The 25,522-nt window shown below is 55.6% G+C and overlaps 8 protein-coding genes across 8 annotated transcripts; 3 read left to right on the top strand and 5 right to left on the bottom strand.

The window, feature by feature from the left end:
• Positions 1-5,598: 5,598 nt before the first annotated feature.
• On the top strand, positions 5,599-6,426 carry cel12B (Endoglucanase cel12B; the record flags this gene model as incomplete). The annotated part of the gene is made up of 3 exons (XM_036641090.1): positions 5,599-6,005; positions 6,058-6,296; positions 6,347-6,426. The coding sequence occupies 3 exons, from the start codon at positions 5,599-5,601 to the stop codon at positions 6,424-6,426; spliced, it is 726 nt and encodes a 241-aa protein (XP_036493595.1).
• A 159-nt stretch (positions 6,427-6,585) lies between these two features.
• CGCS363_v009240 (uncharacterized protein) lies at positions 6,586-7,398 on the bottom strand (the record flags this gene model as incomplete). The annotated part of the gene is made up of 3 exons (XM_036641089.1): positions 6,586-6,872; positions 6,922-7,026; positions 7,083-7,398. 3 exons carry the CDS (start codon positions 7,396-7,398, stop codon positions 6,586-6,588), a joined length of 708 nt encoding a protein of 235 aa, XP_036493596.1.
• Positions 7,399-8,820: 1,422 nt separating this feature from the next.
• On the bottom strand, positions 8,821-10,821 carry yuaR (putative hydrolase YuaR; the record flags this gene model as incomplete). The annotated part of the gene is made up of 1 exon (XM_036641088.1): positions 8,821-10,821. One exon carries the CDS (start codon positions 10,819-10,821, stop codon positions 8,821-8,823), a length of 2,001 nt encoding a protein of 666 aa, XP_036492815.1.
• A 258-nt stretch (positions 10,822-11,079) lies between these two features.
• CGCS363_v009238 (uncharacterized protein) lies at positions 11,080-11,616 on the bottom strand (the record flags this gene model as incomplete). The annotated part of the gene is made up of 4 exons (XM_036641087.1): positions 11,080-11,181; positions 11,241-11,379; positions 11,449-11,469; positions 11,534-11,616. 4 exons carry the CDS (start codon positions 11,614-11,616, stop codon positions 11,080-11,082), a joined length of 345 nt encoding a protein of 114 aa, XP_036493104.1.
• A 3,341-nt stretch (positions 11,617-14,957) lies between these two features.
• On the top strand, positions 14,958-15,822 carry CGCS363_v009237 (uncharacterized protein; the record flags this gene model as incomplete). Its single annotated transcript, XM_036641086.1, has 3 exons — positions 14,958-15,365; positions 15,438-15,676; positions 15,729-15,822. 3 exons carry the CDS (start codon positions 14,958-14,960, stop codon positions 15,820-15,822), a joined length of 741 nt encoding a protein of 246 aa, XP_036493041.1.
• Positions 15,823-16,415: 593 nt separating this feature from the next.
• On the bottom strand, positions 16,416-17,208 carry CGCS363_v009236 (uncharacterized protein; the record flags this gene model as incomplete). Its single annotated transcript, XM_036641085.1, has 2 exons — positions 16,416-16,889; positions 16,960-17,208. 2 exons carry the CDS (start codon positions 17,206-17,208, stop codon positions 16,416-16,418), a joined length of 723 nt encoding a protein of 240 aa, XP_036492807.1.
• A 983-nt stretch (positions 17,209-18,191) lies between these two features.
• On the top strand, positions 18,192-20,916 carry CGCS363_v009235 (Nitrogen assimilation transcription factor nit-4; the record flags this gene model as incomplete). The annotated part of the gene is made up of 8 exons (XM_036641084.1): positions 18,192-18,251; positions 18,608-18,678; positions 18,752-19,151; positions 19,207-19,288; positions 19,337-19,813; positions 19,860-20,172; positions 20,220-20,536; positions 20,603-20,916. 8 exons carry the CDS (start codon positions 18,192-18,194, stop codon positions 20,914-20,916), a joined length of 2,034 nt encoding a protein of 677 aa, XP_036492809.1.
• Positions 20,917-24,249: 3,333 nt separating this feature from the next.
• On the bottom strand, positions 24,250-25,081 carry axe-2-4 (Acetylxylan esterase 2; the record flags this gene model as incomplete). The annotated part of the gene is made up of 3 exons (XM_036641083.1): positions 24,250-24,429; positions 24,492-24,574; positions 24,643-25,081. The coding sequence occupies 3 exons, from the start codon at positions 25,079-25,081 to the stop codon at positions 24,250-24,252; spliced, it is 702 nt and encodes a 233-aa protein (XP_036492808.1).
• Between the last annotated feature and the right edge of the window lie 441 nt (positions 25,082-25,522).

Here is a 25,522-nt window from a genome sequence, read left to right as displayed (position 1 = left end):
ATAGGGTGTGCAGCACGGTGTTCGTTTGAAATTGACTTCCGATTGGTCCCACGTGGTGCCTGCGCCACAGCCGCCAATCGACCGTTGCAGAGCTCCATCAAGTTCGATCGTGCCCGTCGCCTCTGAGCTCCGACTCCAAACCATTCAGCGCTGAAATCGGGTTTCTTGAGCCGGTTTTTAGCCCTAGGATCTACTGACGCCATTTTGGCATGGGCAATAACCTTGGAGAGTACAATCTGATGAGTAAGTCTGAAGCTTGCTGCCAAGGCAGACCAATCTGTCCCATTTGGTGGGTCTGGAAGTGCACCGCCGAGATTTCACGGGACAGCAGTCGCATCGCCTACCTACGAAAACCTGTAAATTCAATTCATGAGTACCTCTCGACTCCTCGTTTCCAGATCGTGTCGTAGCGGCACGTAACGCCGAGGGAGGAAAAGTCTGCGTCACGCGTTGTAACCCCCCTCAAGATTAAGTGTCTACACAGCCCAGCTAATTACAAGCCACGGCGGCCATGAATATGACTCCTAAACCCAAAACTGAACTTTCAAAAAAAATAATTTGAGCTGATGAACTTTCCAGCGCACGACAAATCGCTTCCCAACTGGCGTCTTGGAACAGTGCCAACTTCAACACCCATAAAGAGAGCACATCCACCATAGGATCTCCGTTGCAAGATGGCCATGCCATGCACCGCATCAGCGTCCAACTCTTCATGCCTCTGTCAAGGATACCAGTTCCCTGGGCCATGTCGTCTTTGATCCGTGAGCTCGGACAGGAATATCAATCCCGTCCCATCTCGCCAACGACCTCGACTCAGACAGCATCACCCGCCCGTTGAAACTCGTACATGATTTGAAGCAGTCTATAGGGTGGGGAAGCGATCGAACAACCCATCCAAGGGGGAATCCGGTCTAAACCATTGTGGCGTGCTGCCCGGGTTGATCTTTTTGGTTCATGTCTTCGACTTTCGCTTGCGGGACTCGGTATCAGGTGGAATTCCAATTATTCAAGCGTTCCAGCGCTCGGTTGTGGTTGTCGATACAGCTTGAAAGTTGATGAAGCAGCGGCGGCACTGTACTGGCTGCTATTTTATCGGAACAGAAAGACGATGCAAAGCTGCAGATCTCAGCGCTCGTTCGAAACAAGAGCCAGGCCGAAGCCATGGTCCGAATAGGAGTTGATCCCGTAGAGTTTACGACCTTTGACGACACGGCGACCTAGTAGGCTATCGCAAAGGATTTTGATGGTAATTGATTTGGCCCAAGGCGGGCGCAAGACTTGTTGAGGATTCTGATCAACGAATTTAAACAGTGGTCATTCATACAGCTGCTGGGCGGCTCACCGCTTCCGCTGAGGCCTTCATCGCTGGCTTAGGCCACCATCGGGAAAGCACTGAGGGAGCCGCGCACTACCTGCACATTTCTGGTACATCCAACATCAGCGACCGGCCGCATTCCCAGAGGTACACTGAATCGCGTACGTTGTCGGATGAGGAAGACGTCTATTTCTACGAAAGGTATCGCGAATATTTCGAGAGATATCCTCAGCAAACAACAGATATTGCTGTGGTAGAGAAAGATGAAATCTGCGGAGTCTCCACGTACATCGTTATGGCTCCGACGATTTTTGGTCTCGGTCTTGGTTCATTCAACCGCTACTCCATCCAACTTCCCGCAATCATCGGAGCGGCTCTAGAGCGAAGTCAGGTCATCATCTCTGGAGAAGATTAAACGGTATGAAATCACGTTGACATGCAAGATCTTGCAAATCTTTTGGTGCTGCTATTGCATAAGATATCGACCAGTGAACCTGTATTATCAGGTAGAAGGTGCTTCTACTTTTGTGAGTCTGAACAACATACTCATCTGGAGTTTGTTGAGCGGCTTGCGGAGGTGTGTTTCGCTTTGACAATCATCAAATCACGCGATGTGAGCCATGTCTCTCTTCAAGAGGCCGCGAATCAACTGGCCATGGGTATGCTGGAGCGGGCAGAGCTTTCGTTTGCAGCAAAGTAAGCCACAACAAACTCATGCCGTCACAGTTCAATCAACTGATGATAATTGTGCACGCCGCAAGACTGTCCTGGCAAGAAAGCTGGGTTGGAGTCTCACAATGGAGGACTCTTGTTCGACAACCTTCGAGAGTGAGTTGCATGCCATGCGTCAGAGCCCGCCCAAACCGCGATAAATGCCAAAGTACCTCAAAGATCAGGCGAATAAGAACCGAGCCAAATAATGGCATATTGGAGTGAACATTTGAACAATGTTGGCAGATACGTCGGCACTGTAAGCTAGAGAGCAGCCAATCACCACATACGTTCTGTTGCTGTAAATGCAAACACCTGACGCACATGTTCCCGTATTTTTAGTCCCTTTCCATATCTCATGCGTCTAATGGCGACATTTGGATCATGCATTTGTGCTCGACTTGTAGATGTCTATTGCACTGATGCGTGCGATTCATCGAGCTTAGAACTCCTTGAAAGGGCCCATGGAATCAATTTACATCAACCTGAGAGCGTTCACCAGCAACTTCTGCTCTGTCGGATGGCTGAACGTAGCAAGAACGTCCCAAAATCACCGAGTAAATCCCCATGAGATGGCTAATTTGTTCATATCCGTGCGCCAAATTTCGAAGAATCCTAGGGCATACCGTTTTAATGTTTCCTCGTCGTGCGCAAGAAGTGATCTTGAATACCGGTCCTCAGGCGAGAGGCTAGGTCGGCGGCACAACGAAGCTTGTTTTGGTTCGTGATTGGATTGGCGAACATCTGGACAACTCGCTGTCGCTCATTTGCTTGGAGATCCAAAAGCGAGGGGGGCTGTCCCTGATTGATAATGAGTTCGAACGCGTCTGCTAAAGCTTCGGCATCGAGAAGGCCACTGGTCAAACCCATGGCCCCAAAACGCTAAAATCGCTACATCAGCAGAGTTTGCCTTCAAAGAGACTGGCGAGAATCACGTTGTTGAGATGAGCAGCATCTCCGGCAAGCACACATCTTCCCCGCTTAAAGGTCGCCGCGCACAGCTGATGCGTCCTATATGGAGCAAATCTGACGACGCGGACGTCCAGGGGTCACTTTCCAGGCAGCATTTTGTCCAGAAGAGTTTTGGCAACCGTCCCCGTTGCCAGCTCGGTGTCGGGGCGTGAATCAGCTGGGCCAAATGCTATAACGACTCTGTATGTTGTTTGTTTGCCTGTCACCACCGGCTCAACTGGCGTAATGAGGCCGAAGTGAATAGGATGTACTATGAACGATGTTGTGTTGTTGTCTGCTACGGGCGGCATCTGAGAGAGGCAGTCGATCGCAACCAGTCGCTCTGGCCAGCTGTGACCTTTGAAGGGAATATCGAGAATGCGCCAGATGGTCGATCTGCCTCCATCGGAGCCCATGAGAAACGCGGCCCGGAGGGCCTCTTCGCTGTTGGTGTTGCCGCGGGAAAAGAAATGATCGTCACTGATTCTTCGTCCTGCAGGATGTTTGTCAAGACCGAGTTGAAGTGGATTTAAACTAGTCCAGTCGAGATGGCTTCGTCGAGCAGGAGCTGAGTCAATCGGGACTGAGGCAGTTACAGGGAGCTAACGTGGCCCGTGGCGGCAGATATTCCCTCCTTCCGAAAATCGAATCGAGCAAACATGCGGCCCAGGACCATAGAACCTTCTTCGTACGCATTGACTGGCTGTCTCCAGCGCATACCGTCCGCCAAGAACCCAATAGCTTTGGCCTTCTCCAAGATGTTAATTCTCTGGAGCGCTATCAGTGCCCCTCCAAATTAATCGGCTGCTCGGGGTGAGCTGTCCACGACGTCATTCTTTTCAATGACATGAACCTTGATACCGGCGTGAGCGAGACGGACGGCGATAGACAACCGCACTGGGCCTGCTCCCACGATAACCACACTCATCATGGAGATAATTCTTTGCGCTTGGCTTGTTCATGTCGTCCGCTGTTTGTGTCGATGAGCGGTGTAGGGAAGAAGAGCTAAGGTAAACATAAAGAGCTTAGGATCAGTGCATCTCCAGTCCAGCTTTCCCTTGCGTTGTGTATTAGAACTTATATAGACCGAAATGCTCCGTGTGAAAGCTTGCCTGGTTCACCAGGCAAGGATGGCATCTTGTTCCGTCTGTTTCCTGCAACAACACTGCCTCGGCGGTGTCTCTGAGATAGTGCCGCTCGTCGTTCTGCTGGCTTCATGGGAAAAGTCCGAGTCTAGTACTTGGCGGGCTTTGCTGCGTAGTGAGAATCCTCGACTCAATCGAATTTTGTGACAAGAACCAGCAGTTACACCGGAAACAGCTGCGTCACTTGAAACAATCGGATGATAGCCAGCGACAAGTCCGCGATGATCCACTTCGGTCGGGACTCAAAGTCTTCCGTTGTGGCCGACCCGGCCGCATGTGGGATGCTCGGCGGTCTTATCACCGGGAATCTACCGACCACCATGTCTGACGGAGTAGGGAGTAGCTTCCTGGTAAATCTTTAGGCGGAAATGGCAATAACTCAAACGCATTTCCATGATATACGCGAGCGGTGAAAGGGCTGGCAGCCTTCGATCTGCAATGTGTCGGGCGACCGGCTTCGCCCTTTAGTACCCCTTTCGATTTCACGTGAACTGATTTGTCTGCGCCGCCTTTGACCTGGGGTAAGGCTAAGGCGTTCCCAGCCTGTCCACTTTCAAGTTTTCAAGACCCGCAATATACGAGGACGAGGTATGCATAAAACTGGGTTAACCACATGAGAAACAAAGTCCATAACTGACAGTTGCTAGCGCACAACAGCCTGGAGGTGGGAGAGTACGTGCGAGCACATACATGAACGGTGATTTGGGGATCAGTCGCTGCTAGTGGCAGTGCTCGAGCAGGATGTTTCCAATGTATGCGTACTGTTGCTATGATTTATGGGTATGGAAAAGCAACCGACCACAGCACGGCCTAAAGCTTTAGTAGCGACGAATTCGCTGGCATTGTCCGATTCCCCGCACTGCTTCCGCCAGACAACATCCAAATGGGCCACTTGTCACCAAGGTACGACTATCTGCACACCCGGTCTTTCCCGCAAGCAGATGTCCCCGATTTAAGAAGACTTTGCTGAGATACCTTGTACTATAGTTTTCATATTCTTTGGTAAGTCCCTATCATTTCTGTAGTTCTATTGTATAAATACATCATTTTCACTACTCAACGCCTAAGTAAGTTTGTGATTTACTATTCCATGTTATATATAACTTACAATATTTTACTACCTAAAGAGTATCTTAATAGGGGTTTTCAACTTCTCAGAAATAATATTTTGACTATCGCTATGTGAACAATCAGTTTTGTAATAGCCTAAATGGCTGAAGAGCTGAGAGAGGGCTTGGCTTCCAATGAAGCTCATGCAGCCCAGTGGAGTCATCTGCTGCTCCAGACCTCCTGATAAGCTTGATGACGACTTCCCACCCCTACCCACTCTCTCCAAATCAGGATTGCAGCCTATGATAGCAGCTCCCTGTATCCACATCCGTCATCGTCCAACTTTCCTTCACCACACCCTCTCCTCTCATCCTCACACCACCAACCCAAAACAACACATCCCACCACCCTCATCCGTCGCCAAACATGCCCGAAACCCCAACGCACATCGTCACCCTCGAGAAGAAATGGGGCTACCACGCCGCCAACGGTTACGAGCTGAACAACAACACATGGGGCAGCGGCGCCGCGACCTCGGGCTCGCAGCGCACGCACTACGACGGCCCCACGGCGCCAAGCAGCCCCACGGGATCCGTGGGAATCGCGTGGTCCACGGACTGGGAGTGGCGCGGCGGCGAGAACAGCGTCAAGTCGTACGTCTACGGCGCGCGGCAGTTCCGGCGCCGGCTGGTGAGCGAGGTCGCCGCGCTGCCGACGGAGGTGGAGTGGCGGTATAGCACGTGGGACGTCCGCGCCAACGTAGCGTTTGACATTTTCACGGATCCGGATGTGGAGCATGCGAATAGTAGCGGAGAGTACGAGGTTATGATCTGGTAAGTGGTGAATGTGCGTTGGAGGGAGCCGGCTGACGGGATGGTGGTGTAGGTTGGCGAGGCTGGGCGGCGTGTGGCCCATCAGCGAGTCCAAGGCGCCGATTGCGCAGGTGAAGATTGAGGGTCATCGGTGGGAGGTGCACTTTGGGTATAATCATGGTGGGAAGATGAAGGTGTTTAGCTTTTTGCCGGTGGACGGGCCGATTCAGAACTTCCGCGCGGATGTGAAGCGGTTCTTTGACTATCTGGTTGCGGAGCATCGGTTTCCGGTTCATAACCAATACATGCTCGGTAAGCAGTGCACTTTGAGAGAGTTTCACGGGAGAGCTGACGGTTTGCAGTGTTCCAGCTGGGTACGGAGGCGTTTACGGGTGGTCCCGCGGAGTTTGTGGTTCCCAAGTTCATTGCCGATGTCCAGTGAGGCTCGTTTCCGCCGCCACAAGCTTTGTAACGCTGGGACGTGGAAATTCTACAGCGATGAATGACATTCTTCTAGGTCTAATCTAATATTTTACACTAATAGTACAATATCCAGCACATAATCTGGAGAGAGGAGATGGTCCAACATCATCCCCGGGTATCATGCAACACAGTGGTCCACGCCCGCCGTCAACAACAGCTTCGCATATTGCTGATGCAAAGCGACGACAACCCCCATCAGGGCTCCCTTGCCATTGCTGACTCGGTCAATCATCATCGACTTTATCTTGAACCTGACGACCCGCTTTTGAGGATCAAGCTCCGTGACGAGCGTGATGAACGTGTCCATCTCACGTGGACCCTGCTCCCTGGGCGACACACCGCCACGGAACATGATGGTATTGGGCGACTTGTCGATGACGATAAAGTCGTCCGCCAGTATCGTACCTATCATCGTCAGCAGGTCTGGTATATGAGGCTGAAGCATTTGACGTACCGACGGGGTAAGTGCTCTTCAGCAATCCCTCCTTGTCCCAAATGTCACCCGCGTTGGACTCATTCTTCCTCGCCCTCTCCATGAGTTTCCGCTGTACAGTGAAAGCTACACCAACTTAGCACTGAATATCCAGGTTCTTCCCTAGTTCCTCTCTCACTCACCGTACCGCCCCCAGACACCCGCCGCGTACGTCTCCACCAGCTTCGACCCCCCGCCCAACGCGTCCTCCAGCAACCCAGGACGAACATTCTCAAAAGCCACCTCGCGGACGAAGCAGTCATGAAACCCGCCATTATTGTCCGGATTTACCTTCTTCAGGAACGGGTGCTGGAACAGACTGTCCGTCGCCGGCGAGAACGACTCGTCGAGGCAGCATTGGCGGGTCCACAGGTGGAAACCCGTCGGGACTACAACGGCTGTGGCGGCGGCGAACTTGGAGAAGGCAAGTAGCCTTGCCCGGGTGAAGATCGAAGCCATCGTGGGATCTTACGTCGGAAGCGACTTTTTGGTGATTTTCTGGTCACAAAGAATGTCATTAACGAAGGAAACAAATGGCATGAAATTTTGGCTCTGTTGACATGGGTCCTTGGGCCTGGGAACGGAGTTCACAAGTTGTCATATTCTCCGTTTCCCTCCGTGCCTTGGCGGAGCCGCACGTGACCCGAAAAATTGAAGTAGCGCTCGACAGTGATGAAGGCGTCTTCCATCGTCGAGTCCGAAAGCCGAGACGCGAGATTCCCTGCCAAGCGGGCCGGTTTTTCCATCCTCACTAACGACGGGTGAAAAGTGGAGATGGCATCCGGCGGGAGAACTTGCTCGGTAGTCCGTGGGCTCCGAACCGGCTTGGCTGGGCATTGGCTAAGCGATGAAGTGTTGTCAGATTAAAGTTGTTGTGGGCAAATGGCGTGAGGTGCAGGTGTGTTGGACGTCTGAGCCGCAAGATGTCCACTGACGCACCCACGGAAGGACTTGGTCAATCTTTGAAGGGACTTTTTTGACACACGAAATACAAACACATATGTCTTGCAATTCCTGCAGGAAACTAGCGTCGAAGTGAGGTAAGTCCCTTTTGAGATTGATTATTATTGAAGCAATCTGAATCAACTTGAATATCGCGGTGGTGAAAGGTCACAGAGACGGCCCACAAGATCGCACCGGTCTCGACAAACTAGGAAGGCAATCAATCCACCGCAAGCTTAGGCGCCTACAAACTTTGCGGTTGAATCCTGCATCGGTCATAGTCTCAAGCTTCTTCATTTCACACTATGAAGATTAAATGTAGCCGGCGGGAACCAATGACTTCCACAAGGTGGAATGAAGAACAAACTCACCGAACATCGTCGTATTCAACATAGCTCTAACCAGCATCATCAACCGCTACGGACAGCAGGTCACAGCGCGTCTCCGCATTACGATTATGAGTGAGAGTAAGTAGGTTGAACTTCTCGTTCACAGAAGCTTGTATATGTGGTAGCGTGCGAAGTCCAGGTGAGTATTAATCGAGCCTTGGAGCCGAATCTGAGACTGTAAAACCGACTTAACAGTACGAAGTTGAAGTCTCACAATCATGTAGCCAAGCTTGTAACTAACTTGTGTGATTCAAACTACGATTTGTATGAGAAGCTTTCTGACCTGGGTGGCGTGATTGCTTCTATACCATTTTCATAGTATTGACTTTGTAAAGAAACTTAGTCAATTCTGGTTTTGTCAAGTCCGACGTCCCTTTGCGAAAGATTTGGTAAATAACAAAGCTTCATGAAAATCATCATCGAAGTAGTCAATTAAACTTTCACATTAAACATGGTCAAATTTACATCAACTAGTACTATTTTCATCACAGTCAGAGAGCTAGAACATATCTAACATGAAACCCACCATTCTACCTCCCGCCACAAACACTCACTCAAGAGTTTTCAGCCACACCTCCACCGGATCACCCCCGCCCTCCACCACATCAGTCTTATGCTTCACCCCATAAAGATACGGCTTCTCATCCGCATAGCACGCAGTCTCCGCCTTCTCCGGCACCTCCCCCGTCATAATATACCGCCTTGCAATCGCCTCCGTGCACTTCGACGTGTCCCTCGACGAATGCCCGTAGCCATGGTGCGCCACCAGCCTCGCATTGCGCCCCATCTCCTTCAGCAACCTCCGCCCATTACGCAGCGGCGTCGCGGGGTCGTACGTCTCCGCGATCAGCAGCACCGGGTGTCGCAGCGTGTGGTTCAGGTCGCCGCGGTACACACCCGCGGGCTCGGGCCAGTACGTGCCAAAGTGCCGGCACGGAAACACGTTGAAGAAGCGCGAGTTGCCCGAGACCCACGACTTGGCCGTCATGTTGGCCCACAGCGACGCCCACCAGTCGAGCCCGTCGGCGGGCTGCGGCGCGTCCCACGAGTCGGCGCAGATTACCAGCGTGCCGAGCTCGTCGGACGACGCGGGCTGCGGGTGCGTGGCCGGCAGCGTCGGGTCGTACTCCCACGCGGAGCGCTCGAGGGCGCGCGCGGCGAGCGTGGCGTTGCCCTGCTCCAGCTCGGCGAGCATCTGCGCGAGCGCGGGCCAGCCTTGCGCGTTGTAGAGGGAGCGGTAGATGGCGCCGACGAGGCCGGAGTAGGTGACGAGCGAGGGCCCGCTGGTGTTGGTGTAGCCCATGACGGGCCTGTCGATGAGCGAGTTGACGAGGGCGAGCATGCGCGACTCGAGCTCGTCGAGGGCGACGGGGTAGCCGTCGATCTCGCGGGCGAGGGCGCAGTGGTTGGGCCCGGCGTTGAGGCACTCGCCGAGGAAGCCGTCGTGCCAGGCGTTGGTGGCGTTGTCGAGGGCGGTCCAGCCGAAGCCGCCGAGCAGGCGGTGGTCGCGGACGTACTCGGTGCCGTCGAGGATCATGCGGCCGACGCTGTGGGGGAAGATGTTGGCGTAGGTCTGGCCGATGCCGGTGCCGTAGCTGACGAGGTAGCCGGTGAGCTCGCGCTCGCCGAGGGCCTTGCGTATCTGCTCCATGTCGCGGGCGACGAAGGTGGTGCTGAGGAAGCGGGGGACGTCGCCGTGCTTCTTGAAGCAGGCGTTCATGGTGGCGTTGTTCATGGCGTCGGCGAGGTTGAGCTGGCGCTTGGGGTCGGAGACCTCGAGGTACTGGCCGGTGAGGAGGGACCAGTGGTCGCGGTCGACGTCGTAGGGGAAGCAGGAGATGGAGGGGTGCGTAGCGTTGACGCCGCGGGGGTCCCAGCCGAGCACGTCGAAGGTGCCGTTGCTGAAGCGCTTGGAGACGCGTTCGGCGGCCGACCAGGCGTAGGATGTGCCGCTGCCGCCGGGGCCGCCGGGCTCGATTACGATGGTGCGTTTGCTCTTGGTGCCCGGGACGGGGTTTTTGTCTGCGTCGAGGGGTTCTCTGATGCGGGCGAGGCCGGAGACTTGGTACTTTGTCACGGCCAGCCGGACGATACGCGTGTCAGAGTCATTGGTGTAGTCGAGGGGCACGTCGAGGTATCCGCAGAGGTAGATGCCGCGGCCTGCGTAGGGATTGCGGAACTCCTCGGTGGACGTGGTTTTGTTGCCCCAGCTCCAGTGAGACGGACGAGGGTCAAAAAGGGCCTCCCAAGTGTCCTCGGGGTGCGGGTCGTTGAGGGGAGGCGGGAGAGATGTGTTGGTGCAAGGGATGAACCTGAACGGGTCATCGGGCAAGGGGAACCGGCCGTACGGAGACCCTCTGAGATGGACGACTGAGGCGAAGTCATGATGGTGCTCGGGGTGCCTCCAAGACTTGAGGTCCTGCTTGTGGAGGTACCAGCTCGCAGCGCCCAGCAATGCGATGGCGCCGCCGGCTATCAGCCACTTTCCGATGGCTGATCGGTTGTGTCGCCGGGCCGGCTGCACGCTCGCGTACGCTTGCTTCTTCTCCATGTTGAGTGCCGTTCCACACAGATTCAATGTCTGAACCCAACAATCGCCCCTCAATGGCAGATTTACTGATTATAAGTACAAAATAAGTAAGACGTAAGCGACGCGATGGCTGCCGTGGTGACGAAGAAAACGCGTTTGAGACGACGTCGCTCGCTGAGGGGTTTCGCAAGCCTCGCCGTCTTCGCGAGCTCTGGTTGGCTCGGCTCGTTCCAAGCTGTAACGGCCGGCTTATGTCAGCTTCGGCCGGCCGAGTCGGGCTTAGCTCCCGGGAAGTGTGGGGATCCTTGGGTCCGATTTGCCGTTACGGACCCCACTAAGGTCTCCGGGCACGAAGCTGTGAGGAATTTGACGCATGTTTGTCTGTCGATGGTGTAAGCTTCGGCCAAAAATTCATCCGCGGTGATTCTTAGTCCGCGTATACATTCCAAAGCTAGAACATCTCTGTCTCTGATGGTGGTATTACGAACGACGACGTCCAAGTGCTTCATCCGCCGCGTCAGAATGCCTCCCTGACCGGCTTGAACTTCCATCGGGTGGGGGCCGCAGAGGTTTTCCGATCTATCGGCCGAGAGATGGACATGAGCCGGACGGCTTTCGATGTGGACCGGCGATTAATTTATCGCGGACCCGCTAGCTAGAGGTCCACCGCTACACGTGAGCTCAAAGCGATCAGCGCCGGTCCTTTTTCAGGTCTGGACCGGAGCAGACAAACCTTGAGAAGTTCTGTGGCTCTCCGAAAACGTCCCTGTAGAAGTGTATCAAATAGCATCTCTGAGTTGCAGGTTGGACATTCATAACATCGCCCTCACTATCAATCAGTCAATCTCAAACGCTGCACAAGTAGCGGCTTAAACACCCACAAATGGGTGCGGCTAGGCTCCTGAGGTAGAAGATTGAACTCTACACATGCAAGCAATATGAGCGTCGAGAACCATATTCAAAGAACTTGCTCATCTCGAGACGTTGAAGAAAGCTGCCGAACTGAGAAGATTTGGCCCTCACCTCAACCAGGTAACACGAATAGTGGACAGTCTTCGGAGCCTCCGTGGCCAATTCCCCCAGCGCAAATTTATCCGCCACAATATCCTCAAAGAGATCTCTCCCATCAAGGCAACTACCATCCTCGAACGCAAGCCCGTTCAAGTCTTCCAAGAAATGATCAACCCCATCACGTGTATCCTTAGTCCCATCGCAGTCCCATCGCGAGTCAACCGAGTTCCCAAGGCTTGGCAAACCCGCCCACCCTCCGGCGCTAGCCGCCTCAAAAGTCGCCGTCGAAGCCGGAACAACGGCACTCGCTCGCAAACTCAAAATAACAATACCTCAAGCTTCACAGTCCGTGCAACACAGCACGATCAACGGCCTCACTGGATGCCAAGAAGTGCATCACGGCAACGCGGCCGGCACCTCCATCATCTCTTCTCAAAAGTCGACAAATGACACAGATTGGCGCCCCCGTGGGATCCAGCCGTCAGGTACGGAAATCTCCGAAGCGGCTCGTTACTTTTTTCGTCTCCCCTTTCGTCTCCTCTGCGCAGCGCCAAGACATTCCAACGAGATGCACGCACAAAGGTTTGGCCAAACCCCAACGCCAAGACCGCCACCGTGGCCGAGCCGGGTCATCGCCAGGCCCGACTTTTCGCAGAAGGGAGAAAGAAGAGAACAGTCATGCGTGAGACGAAAAAAGTCTTGGCTCTTTTCTTTCGTGTCTTGTCCGCTGGCGTTGGCGTTTGTTTGCCAATGGTCTTGGCATAGGGCGTAACGCGTGTACCTGCGACCGATGAGACTCGCAGATGGCAGCGAGGCGGAAAGCGCAGTCCAGCCCGGAAGACAAAAGAGTGTCACCGCCTAGTTCCCAAGTACTTCTCGTGAGATGTCCTGAGGGAACGAGTTGTCACACATCGCGACGGGTGCGCTGCACACGCAAACCCCCCAAGAAAGCCCAAGAGCAAATTAGCGAGATTTTTCCTCGGCGCCAATCTTTGCCCAGAACAACCGCGCTTCGCAATGCCAGACCTCCTGAAAAAGCCCAGGGGAATTTTCTGCAGATGTTAAACCTCAGACAATGACTCTCTATTGCCCTGGCGCCCAGGCAGGCACGAAGTCGACATGAAAAAAATGAAGAAAATGTCACCGAAATCTCGATGAAATTCGTCATGGGGAATAGGCCGGCAAATGGGCGCCTGTCGATCAGTCACGGCCGTCTGTGTTCCTCGCCGGCAGCGCTTGGCGCGCCAAGATTATTTGCGCTGATCTTGGGGTCTTGGGTCTTGGTCTTGGGTCTTGGGGGAGCGTCAGTGTGTCAGAGAGCAGAGCACACCTGAGGAGCATGATTGCGATGGACCCTGAAGGTCTGTACACACGGCAGTGTGGTGTCTTGGCGCAGAGTCAGCTCTGATGGTAGATGTCGACGGCCTCGTCTTGCTTCTTTGAGCAACGGGCGCTGCGACTGCGACGGCTCGTTCAGGGTGCAGAACCTACGAAGACAACGGGGATCTTGATCTGGAGCGACATGAGTCTGCCGCGGCACAGCCAGTCTCGAACGCTTTGCGGGAAACGCACCCTTTCGCAACGTTGCCGCAAACAGGGGCGTGTCTCGGCACTTTCCCACCGCCTGTATCGTGGTAGACAGCGGACGGTTGCAGTTGGCGTCTTGCAGCGAAGCAGATGGTCACCCATCATGATCGGGTTGAAGGGAGAAAGCACCCAGGTCCAATCACCCGCTGCCCAGACACCACGGCGCCGTTTGCACTGCAAGACACCACCACCACCACCACCGTGAATGCGAATCCCGACTCTTGGCCAGGCGATAACCAAGATGGCCAATTTCCTTTTCCCATCACCCAAGAAGTCTAAACAGCAGACTGGCTCGCGATACGTCACATCATCGGGTGGAAGCTGAGGTATGCCGAGCAGCGCCAGACACCCGCACATTACGGATGCCAATGCCAATGCCTCTGTCCCAAGACACCCCAGAATTCCACCGCTGTCTCGTCTCTGGCGCAGATGCCGCCGAAACGGCACCGCATTTAGGTACACGCGCAGGCCCAGATACAGCTGTAACACGCCCCCAAGAAAAAGCCCAGGCCGCCCGCATGTCGCCGTCCTCACCGTTCCCTCTCGGCGGCGGGTGTCGTGATTGCGCAACAGCAGGTAGAGTGCCAATGGGCGCTGCGTTGCGCTGGCGTGTGTCTGCCCTCCCCATGTCGCCGGCCTGGCCTGGCCTTGGCTGCAACACCTCCCAAGAGTGGCCTATTTCTTGTGCGCTTCATGCTAAGGCTCGGCTGTCTTGTGCCAGGTAGAGGACTACTGAGGTGTCCCGCTGGTTCAATGTGGTACATACAACAATAATGCCCAGCCCAGCACAGGATGCCCCAGGGGAAGATAAACCTTTCCTCGGTCTTGGCTTACATGCCTCTCTCACATTAGACGTACCTTTCATCCGTAGCACACGCACTGAACAGAGAGGCCCAGGACAGCGCCAAGCAAAAGCACATCCCCCCCAAATGAAAATACGTAAAACCCTCCTCGCCCCATCTCCCCTCCCCCTAGGGAGGTACCAGAAAAGCCAAGGCGGCCCTCAGTGGCCCCTTTCGGAGTCAGTGACCTGATAGCGCGACTTGGCGGGAAACCGCAGCGAGACCCGCGTTGCTGCTAAGAAATTTCCGCCCAGCGACTTGGCTCTTGCTGCTATGTTTTTTTTTTTATTTGTAGTACTGACTGTCCTTCGCCTTTGCTTTTGGACGGCTCCGGTTTCTTGGTTTTCTCTTGGAAGTGAAATGGTTCGGGCGTGATCAGAGCTTTTTTGCTCGGCGTCTCTGGGCTTTTTTTCTTGGGATTTCCAATTCGGATAATTCAAAAGGTCGACGAGTGCCACATCCCATCTCTCTCCCGACATCCCGATCCATCGCAACGCAAAGGCCCGACGTCATGTGGGATTCATCTTGAAGCCCCCATCTCATTCACAGCATCACCGAAGCCACCCCCGGCATCATCCTCACCACAGCATATGGATTTAGAGACGACATCCACGAACATCAACACCAACGCCCCTTGAATTTGCACGGAGGACCATAATCACCAGAGCCGAAAGAGAAAGAATCCTTAGAGATCAAAACCCCCAATACCACGAAAAGATGTCCCTCCACGCCAGCGCCTACAGCCAGCCCGGCTACTCCGCCCCGCCCTACTCCGAGGCCGGCTACCACCACCCGCCCGGCGGCCAGATCTACTACTCCTCCCCCGCAGCCTGCCACCCGCCCGACACGGCTTCGTCGACGCACAGCTCGCAGCAGCGCTACTGGTACGGCCAGCACCCCTCCAGCTGCTACGCGCCGCCGTCCCCCGAGTCCGACCGCTTCAACCGCAAGCGCCGGCGGTGCACCTACATGTACTACGTCCTGCGCCAGCTCGCCATCGTCGTGCCGCTGGTCGTCGTCTTCCTCAACATCAACATTTACGTCTCGCGGCGGGGCAAGTACCTCAACGACGACACGAGCCCGAGCGATCCCATCTTTTATGCCATGTGGTTATCCGTGCCGTTGGTATGTTCTCCTCTCCTATCCTCACATCTCGTGTGTGCTGTAAGCGCAGAAAAGCTGACCGCCGCCCCGCAGTCCGTCCTGATGATGCTCTGGTCCTTCACGACCGTCATCTTCCGCAAGCGCGCCGAGCACCAGCGCGGCGGCATCCCGAAGCACGTCCACTTCGGCATGGAGCTGTGCTTCTCGCTCGGCGCGACCATCTGCTGGATCCTGCTGGTCATCCAGATCGAGTCCAAGAAGAGCAACGCCTTCTATGCGTATCCGTACATGCGGTACGAGGCGGCGCTGGCGTTTCTGCTGGGGCTGATCATGTAAGTTTCTTGTTTGAGCCAGGGATGAGATGTAAAGTCTGACGAATGGCAGGTTATCGGAATACGGCCTCCTCTTCCGGGCTTGGTTCGAATTCAGCAACGACAGGACGCGGTTGGAGGACCAGGCTGCCATGGTGCAGGTCTGAGCCTATTCGTCTTTTTATTCAGGCAATTTGTGCATGCGAGTGCGGCATGCGGGAAACATGTGTGTACGAGTATTGGGAAAACAGCGATATCAGCATGGCGTTAAGGATGGACGGGGGCATTCGAGGAGAACCGGACGAGAGACGGATCACCAACTCGTTATTCTGGTCGATTGCATCATTTCTGTTATTTTGGAGAGAAAAACCCACGAGATACCCAAACAAGCGCAAAAGATACCATTTAATCAACGTTTTCTATTTCCATATATCAGTCTCGTGAGAGGCGACTTATGCTACTGTAACCTCCGGCGGGCATTTAGGCATGCGCTGCATGATTTAACTTATTTTTGATAGAGAGAAGAGATACCCAGCGTGAACGCAAAGATATCATTCAATCAACTATTTCCACAGCTCGGTCTGTTGAGTAACGACTTATGCCACAACCACCTCACCTCAAGCAGGCATCCAGGGAAGCTCTAGACGAGGAAAGGGAAAAAAACATCCCTTCCATTGCACCATTTCGCCATTTTGATGAGAAAAGAGACACCCAGCATAAAACCACCGTTTAACCAACCAACCAACCCATCCATCCATCCTCACCTCCCCCTCCGCCTCCAACCAGCCCACCCCCACGGCCCCAACACACCCCCCGCAAACACCACCGCCCCAAACAGCGCCGTGACCGCGTACACCCCAAACGGCCCCAACGCCCCCATCCCCGGCGGCGGCCGCAGCGCAAACCCGTCGTCCGCCGCGGGCATCCCCCCCAACACCGTCGCCGTCGCCGCACTCTGCCCCTCCTCGGTAGTCATACCCGCCGGCACGTCCGCGCACCGCTCCGCATCGCACCACACCGTCGTCGGCGCCCCGTGCATCTCCGTGTCCGAGCGCGGATCGTCCGCCGCGTAGACTACCCCCGCCAGGCGAATCTCGGCGCGCGAGGCGGGGATGGCGTGGCCTGTTACTTCGCCCTGCACTGTCGTTGTAACCCGGGGGTAAGTCAGGATTTTGGGGGTTGTGAGGGAGGCGATGCAAGCTGCTTCTCTACACCCATACTCCAGAACTCTGTCCTAATCAGTAATCCGTGAGAAAGGGGAGGGGGAGGGGGGGAATGTACGTCGGACAGCACAGCACACCCACCACCGCCGTCTCCCACCGCTCCGTGGCCGTCAGTGGCGTGAGGCTGTTATCCCACCCGGTGCTCCAGCTCACGCTCGGCTGGGTATGCGAGGCCACGCCGTCCGTGGTGCTGCAGGCGGGGGAGAAGCCCGCGGGGCAGCCGTCCCAGTGCCATGCGCGCAGGGCGGCGCACGCGTCGGAGGGGGCGGAGGTGGTGGTTTGCGGGGCGATGCTGCATTCCGGCGGCGGGGTGACGCGGGCGGAGGACATGGTGAAGCGGGTGGTGGGTTAAGGTGAGGCTGTATCCATGGCTGGGGAGGCTGCTTTTTGGGGTTGATGCGGGTGAGGGTAGGGAAGGTCACTGGACTAGGTGGTTTTAGGCGCGTCTGCGACCCTGCGGCACGGCGTTCCGTGTGCGTGGTGAGCTGGGATTATCTGCACATCTCAACGAACACCTCACTGTGAGGCATCTCATGAAATGATGAGTGAGTGTGAACATGAGATGAGCCACGAGTCATGATTCTCAGTGACCAAATCCCCCAACACCGATGAGATCACACAACACACCATACCTGAACAAATATCCGGATTACCTAGTCCGGTGAGGCCCGGTGAGCGGCATTCCAACATCACCGAGAACGAGAACAAGCTTCGGTGAGGCCCCACTCCCTCCCGCGGAGACCCAGATCGGGAAAAGCCGCTGACGAGAAGTGGACCCCTTATGAGTGTTGATTGGTCGCTTGGTCTCCGTCGATGGATCCGATTTGCTCATGGCCGTCTCAGGCGCGTCACAGTCGCCGCTGGGCCAATCGCAGGTGGAGATTTCCCGCGATTCCCGACCCGGCCGAAGCCCGTCGTCGCTGTCGCTGTCGGATTCCCCATCAAAGAGCCCCCCCAAAGGGCACCATCACCCAACGCACCAAGGACCCCGCCGTCGTCACTGGTCCTCGATCCGACCAAACGTTGCATCCAGCCCGATCTCGCCCTGCTATCTTTATTTTTTTTGTGTCTGTCCGCTGCATAACCTGGGCCCAACAAGAGGTAGAGGCGACCGTCCACCTAAGAAAAAAAATCTCCACTCTCCCAGTCAACTTTCTTCCGTCCCGCAATCGAACCAGAAGCGAAGCGAGCGAGCAGATTAGCCTCATCAGCCTCACCCAGCAGCCTCCCTCCCGCCGCAAGCCCCCCCCCCCCTCACCCCTCTGAAGCGGGCAGAGAGCGAGAGAGAGAGAACGTCTCAATAATGATCAGCCATGTCGACGAGAGCCATTAAGAAGAGCGCCTTCTCGTGCGAGCCGTGTCGCCGGCGCAAGGTACGTCTTTGCCTTTCCCTTTTTATCTCCGATGCCTTTTTTTTCCTGCTGCTGTTTCACCACTTCCCCTTGCGCTGGTGCTTTTCCGCTTTCCCGCCTCCGCCACCGGCACCCGGCACCCCTGCACCACCACTGCCGGCCGAGCACGCGGCGGCTGCGATGCAAGGCTGCCTATCGAATGATCGCCATCTCGGCCTTGGAGGACTGCATCCTTGGTCGGCCGGGCGGTCCGGTGGTGCGTGGTTCGATGTGGTGGTGCGGCGGCGCTGGCGGGGGTGGGACGGACGTCATCATCGAAAACCCAATCTCCGGACACGGCGTCGGACGCGGGGGGCTGACCGGAACCGGGATGACAGGTAAAATGCGGCGGCGAGCAGCCGACGTGCAACAGATGCGCCGCACGCGCGGATGAGTGCGTCTACAAACTGTGAGACAACCCACACCCCGTCGACGCCCTCCCTTACCCCTCACCCACTGTGCAGCCTGACTGACCAACCAAGCAACCCGACGCTGTCGTACACATCGCGCCTCGAGCAGCGCATCAAGGACCTCGAGGCCCAGCTGGCCGCCGCCAGGGTCCACGCCCCGGGCCCCTCGGAGCCGTCGCGGACCTCGTCCCCCAGCCTGGGCCCGTCCGCCGGCCAGTCTCCCATGACGGATCCGCATCACGTCGAGTCGCAGGATGAGGAGTCTGTGAGTGAGAGCTTCAAGGGCCTAAAAGTTGACGACAAGGGCGGCATCACGTATCACGGTGCTACGAGCTTCTTTCAGCTGCCGAGCGATCGCCCGCTCGGGTCAAGAGATCACACATCGTCGTCGGAGCAGGCCATCCAGCGGCGGGAGAGGCTCGTCGCCAATGCTTGGCAGCAGAGGGCTCTCGAAAACATGTCCGAGATACCAGTGAGTTTCTTACCGTATGACTGGCATGCGTTACCAAGGCTGACGGCCTGCACAGGAACCATTTGGATACCTGCTCAACGTGCATTGGTGCTGGATCCAGCCGCTTTTCAACTTCATCTACAGGCCCGCCTTTACCCGTGAGTGCATCTTATATGGGCTTGCAGCTGCATACTGACCCCCGCCAGGTGATATGCAGACCATGGGGCCGTACTACTCTCATACCTTGATGAATGCAGTATTATCTCACTCCATCCGCTGGGGCAGGAGTGATCCCGCCACAAAGGAGAAGCTCGAAGAGTTCTACGACGGTGGTGCTCTCTTTGGCAAGCACGCCCGGAGCATGGTCTTCGAGGAGCTCAGCCAGGGCGTTTGCTCAATCCCTACCGTTCAGACGCTGCTGCTTCTCAGCGCACAGGAGTGTAGTGTCGGAAATAGCGCCCAGGCCTGGACGTATAGCGGTCTTGCATTCCGTATCATCGACCATCTCGGCATCTGCGTCGATGGCCAAAGGTATCCGGGCTCGGTCCAACTAGCTGACGAGGACGTCGAGATTCGGCATCGCCTCTTCTGGAGCTGCTATTTCTGGGACAAGATGATTAGTCTATACCTCGGCCGCTCGCCTTCGCTGCAGCAGACGTCGGTGTCTCCGCCACAAATTATGTGTAGGTCAGCCTCCTGTCGTGTTTGTTCCCAAGCTAATACCACCAGTTGATGATTCCGCCGAGAATGAGTCCTGGACCCCCTTTGGCGTCGTCCCGGAAGGCGGCTGGAAGTACCCTCCCTCGGCTGCCCACTCCACCTCTTGCTTTACGCAAATGTGCCGTCTCTCGGTCATCTTCAACGAGATCCTCGTGCACATGTATGACCCGGTTCGTCCCAACAGCCAGGCCGAGATGCAAGAGTGCCTGGCCAAGCAAGAGCCCGCCCTCCGCCAGTGGTGGGATGAGCTGCCTCCTCACCTGAAAATGGAATCCACGGCGCTCCCGGCTCTCGCGCCACCGTCCCATATCATTACCTTGAAGTAAGCAATCATTTGCGGATCACAAGACTCTGGCTGACGCATCCCAGCGCACTTTACCGCACGTTCAAGATCCTCCTCTACCGGCCGATGCTCTCCCAGCGCGGGCGCGTCGGTGAGAATCTCCAACCGGTGCAGCGGTACCTGGTCGAGTGCGTGACGACCGCGACCTCGATCATCGCCATCTTCGACCTCTTCTGCCGCTCCTTCGGCATCGGCCATTGCGTCCTTTCCCTCTCATACAGCGTTTACATTGCCGCGTCCATCTTTCTCCTGCAGGTCCAGTCGAGCGTGGAAGACACGCAGGCGCTCCGCCGGCTGGAGTACTGCGTCCGCATCTTGGCGTCCGTGAAGCGCATCAACCCAGGTGAGTCTCCACACTTCGTCTCCACTCCCATCAGTGTCAATGACGTCGCTGACCCCTCTGAAAAAGTCATCAGCAGCGCCCTCAACCTCATCACCCGTGAGCTCGCCAGCCTCGGTATCGACATTGGCGCCCTCGGCCTCTCAAAAACAGCCGCCACGCCCCCTATGGCAACCTACGGCATTCCGCAGGCCAGAGAGCCTGGCGTGCCGCCGGTCTCTGTTCCGCCGGGCCCAGAGGCGACCAGCTCGCCCGAGCAGCTGTACAACTTCCCGTTCGTCGATACGCTCGGTCCGGAGGCGTTCGCGATCGACCCGCAAGTGTTCCAGAATATGTCGGCGATAGAGCCGTTGAGTGTCCGGGTTGGCGCGATAGAAGAGTAAAATCATGCCCTCGAAACGTTTCCGGCGTTGTGGGCACCTCAAAGGTCGCCTCTAAAATCGCCCGTATCGCCAATCTGAATCGGCATGTTTGCATTGTTTGAATGAGCTCGTTCCTTGACCATGACTTTTGAGGGTCCTGTTCCAACAGTCACCAGACCACGACCAAGGAAGTCAATATGGTGACAAGACTTTCTGGGACAGTTTATCTTGTAGTACTGGAGACGTGCTCTCTGCCGCCAGGCAGAGAGCAGCATCTAGTTGCGGCAGCTTGCATCCTCGTTTTGATGTTAAGAATCTTCGAGGCATACCTGTAAACAGAGTCAGCACATACGTTCAAAATTATAGACCAAACAATTATCAAGAAAAAAATACCGCAGACTTCACCGGGACAGGCACATTTGGCTCCTGATCAACATCCCGCCATCCCAACGTGTCGAACATCGAGAATTGAAGCGTTGGTGCCGTGTGAGTTCCGGAATCAAGGACAAGGCCGGCAACTGATAATTTCCTCGTGGGTGCGTTCGCAGCAGTCTGTTCGAGTCTCGTAGTGGCCGGGGTTATCTATTATCGTGTATGAAAGACGAAGAAGCAAATAATTGTTTTGGCTGCATCGGAGGTAGGTCTGGATGCCTGCACATGTCGACTCTACCGCAATTCAAAGACAGAGTGTCGGCTTCGCAAACAATGGGTTATCTTGCCAGAGAGACAATGCCTGTCAGGATTGCTGTTCTTCGAATTTGGATTCCCGTCGAGCTTCTGCAAGCATCCGTTAGAAAAGTGTCAATAGCATTGCCAAAAAAGAATCATGCTTGTATCAAAGAAAGAAAAGGAAAATAAGGCACCAAGCAGCACGTGCGATGCGTTGTCGTACGTTGCTATTTTCAGCAAGAAAAAGAGACATGGATCCTGAGACTTTGCAGATTTACTTACACTGACCGGCGTTTCTGAAACCCCCGCAACACCAGCCCGCCGGGTTCTTACTCAAGACACCGGAACCCAGGCTTGCGAATGATTCGGCCTTGCTGATCCGAACCTCTTTTGGACGCAGATGATGGGCTGATCTGACACTTGGGAATTCTTAACCTCGGTGTTTGTCGGTTAAGATAGCCGTGGAGTTCAGGGACCCGATTTCTTCGAAATGAGGCGCGTCATCATCTTGTGAGAAACCAGCCGACGTTTCTGCCGCGGGGTTATCATGTACGTGCTACCTGCGAAGAGGGAACACAATTGGGGCCGGAGGCTCTCGTGATGACTTTCCTCCACTACCGCGGAGGTCAAGAGGGCTGCAAGCACCGGAGTATGGCCGTCTGGGCCGTTTAGGCGACGGTGGCTGATCCACTCGGCCATGTTCCGAGAAATTTTGGGGGCTTCGGTGTCTGGCTCTCGCATGCTGCGTGGGGGGTCTGAGGACTTGGTCCTTTTCGTTTTTCCTCTCGCAAAAACCATGATTGTGACGAGCCTATTCGGCCATCTTCCGCGCATGCAAATGTCTGGATAAGCTTTTTCTTTCTTGCTGGCATCCGTGGGTTTTTTTCAGGCGGCGTTTGAGTTGGGACTGATGAGCGGGCTGGGCCGCTCGGCGGACGTGCGTGGCGGTGCTGTGGTCTGGGATATTTCTTGGATCCTCCACTGTGATGACCGTTTATTTTAGCGGCGGTCTCGCCTCCTCGCTTCTTCGGTGATCAGATCAACGGCGCGCGTCGCAAGCGTTTTTTCCTCTCCAGGTTTTTCTGCGCACCCGCCCGTCGGAAGTTGACCGAGACTCAACCGTCTATGGTGAAGATGCGTCTGGGCCGCGAGGCGCGAGGTTGAGGGGAAAACGGAGGGAAAGTCTGGATTTCTTGGAAAATCTGGGGGCACTAGCGCGTATATGCGAGATGGGCGTCCGGAGGTTACACGCCACCCCCTTCCTGATTGCCATTTCTTCCCAGTCTCGCAGCGAACGGGACACGTGCCGATATAGGGCGCCTGTTTGGGGCCAGTCTCGGGGTATCTTTGGCGGCGGAGGACCGAAGTTCCGCAAGCGTAGGCCGGGGTTGTGTTTGGTCCATGTTGATATTGGCAGGATGGTGACTGGCTCGGCGGTGGTGGTGAGCGGGTTGCCTTCTGCGTTCGTCTGGCTTGTGACGGCGCGAGCGTGGATGATTACGTGCGATGAGCTGGCGTGGGATCCATTGCAAATGTCACGGCCAGGGTCCGAGGAAGGGTGGTTGACGAGGTTCGGGAGGGGGATCCGATCCCGATGGACCTGGGGGAGGTGAATCCATGCCCACGATGGGGGAGGGCCTTGGATGTTGCAGATTTTTGAGTAATTTTGAGTGGTTTCTGCCAAGACTGGAGATGCGATGGCAGGACGAATATGGAATGATTTTCGCGGGAAGTTGTCCGGAGACTTTTGGCGTCCCCGCGTTCAATTTTTTCCCTTCGTCTATTCTGCGCGTCTCGCTGTAAGTTTCGCTGGTTTTACACATGCAAAAAGCGCAGGGAAGAAAACCGTTCGCGAGGATCGTGAAGTGGGGACATGGTTCTGCGCCGACGCCCGTTGGCGGATACTCGTTTCCGGGCTGGGGGCAGGTTGAATGTGGCTCCGGGTCACCGGCATCCTCACGGTGGATGGCCGAGGTTGTTGATCTGATGCGGACTTGGGCCGAGGCGGCGAGCATGGCGAGATGGTGGTCCAACTTGGGTGTAAACTCTAATGTGTTGCAGGGTGAGATGTGGAAGATGGCCGAGTTTGTTGAGGATGGAGATGCGGATGGGAGTGGGAGATGGGAGATTGTGGTTGCGGGTGTAGTTGGGAGGTGTCGTTGATGGATGAACGGAATGAGACGCGGAATGGCTTGCCAAACTTTGGCAGGCGCTGGGTTGGGTGCGCGCATTCCCTCCATAGGTGTGTTGCGCGAGCTTTTACGTAACCTCAATCCCGCCCCTTTGGCTCAGTGGTAGAGCGTCTCACTCGTATGCTTGCGAAATATGAGAAGGTCCACGGTTCAATCCCGTGAGGGGGCATTTCTTTTGCTAAATTGGGTAAATTTTTACCTTTGTAATACGTTTTTTGCGTCCTACGTCTGTTTCACTCAGGCAACTTTCTTCTCAGGTTTTGATATGCTCCTGTTGAGTTTATCTGGGTGCCTGTCTGTCTATAACGACCCTAACAGAATATTAGTGATAGGCTGACCCTAAGTAATTAACTAACATTAGACTGAGAGTTCACTCATAAGAGCAACTCGGCGCATATAGGATTAATTAACTATGCAAAACGTCTTTGACTCGACTCCAACTTGACTGCATTTGCTAATTACATCTCATTAAACACTACAACCATGTTCAAACTCAACACACTTTAAACCTCACAAACTGAGCAGCGTCCTCGGCATACTTCAACCCATAATTCTCATGCGCCTCCCAGCTGGTCCCTTGCGCGCACGCAGGATCATTGTCGTTGCAATAGTCCCTCAGTCGCGCAGACCACCGATTAAGCGACTCCAGCTGCGCGCCCTCCCTGGGGAAGCCCTGCATCGCCGTCGTGTCAGTCTTTATCCCCCCCATTCCTCGATTTTCAAACCAAAACTTACCGATTGCATCCGCGCCCCGACCAGCAAGTTGTACGTCTGGTTCGCAACGTGCCGCGGCGAGCCCCAGATAAGAGCAGCAGCAACTATTCCGCAGATCAGTCTCCACCAGCATATACATTCATCCGGACAGGCGCAGCAGCACAGCACTCACCGTGATCCCCAGGAAACTCGTCCGGCGCCATCCCCTCGCTGCCCTCCTGCGTGCAGTTCTGGCTCCTGAACGTCCCGCCCCCGCCGCCGAGCAGGTCCCCGACGACCTGCCCACCCTGCGAGAAGCCGGACAGCACGATCTTCGAGCCCGGGCAGCGCGTGGCGTACTCGGTGACCGCGCTGCGGGTGCTGGCGATCCCGCCCTCGACGGAGTCGCAGTAGTCGTGGAAGACGGCCTGGTACTCGACGCTGGCCCACGTGCAGTCCCAGCCGGCGCAGATGGCCTCGGCGATGGGCTGCTGCAGGCCTGGGTAGGGCTCGTTGGTGCCGCGGAGGAGGAGGACGTGGACGGCGGCGCAGGGGGTGAGGGGGCAGAGGGGGGACTGGGGGGCGACGGAGGCGGGGAGGAGGGCGAGGGGGAGGAGGGTTGTGGGACGCATGTTTGGAGCGGTGTTTTGGCGGGAGGGGGAGGATGTGGGAGCCCGAGATTGAAATCGAAAGTAGATAGCGAGTAATTTCTCAACTTTTTCGTTGAAGCAAGACTTGCAGTTGTGTTCTTATGGGAATTGGCATTACTGCTGTTCTCTCTGTTTGGCAGCCGAACATCCCCAGATTCGATTTGAGAACATGTTTCCCCGCAAACCCCAGGTTTTCCATCCCGGTCTTCACGTGGAGCGAATCCCATCCCGTCGTCAAAACAAAAAAGAAACGCCCAAAACAAGCTTGTTTCCCGCCGTGAAGTCGCTGGAGTTGTCATCCAGAGGCTATTGTTTCCTGATTCGTCCAGACCTCGGAACTCGGAGGGCAGCAAACACACTGCGGAACTCGGACAGGTTCTCTGCCAGAAAGAAAGCTGGGGGAGGGACGTTGCAACCACACCG

This window comes from Colletotrichum siamense (assembly GCF_013390195.1).
Source record: "Colletotrichum siamense strain Cg363 chromosome Unknown KSG_Cg363_contig06, whole genome shotgun sequence".
Classification (NCBI taxonomy): Eukaryota; Fungi; Ascomycota; class Sordariomycetes; order Glomerellales; family Glomerellaceae; genus Colletotrichum; species Colletotrichum siamense.
The sequence above is the reverse complement of the archived record's forward strand: the minus strand, read 5'-3'. Positions and strand labels throughout refer to the sequence as shown.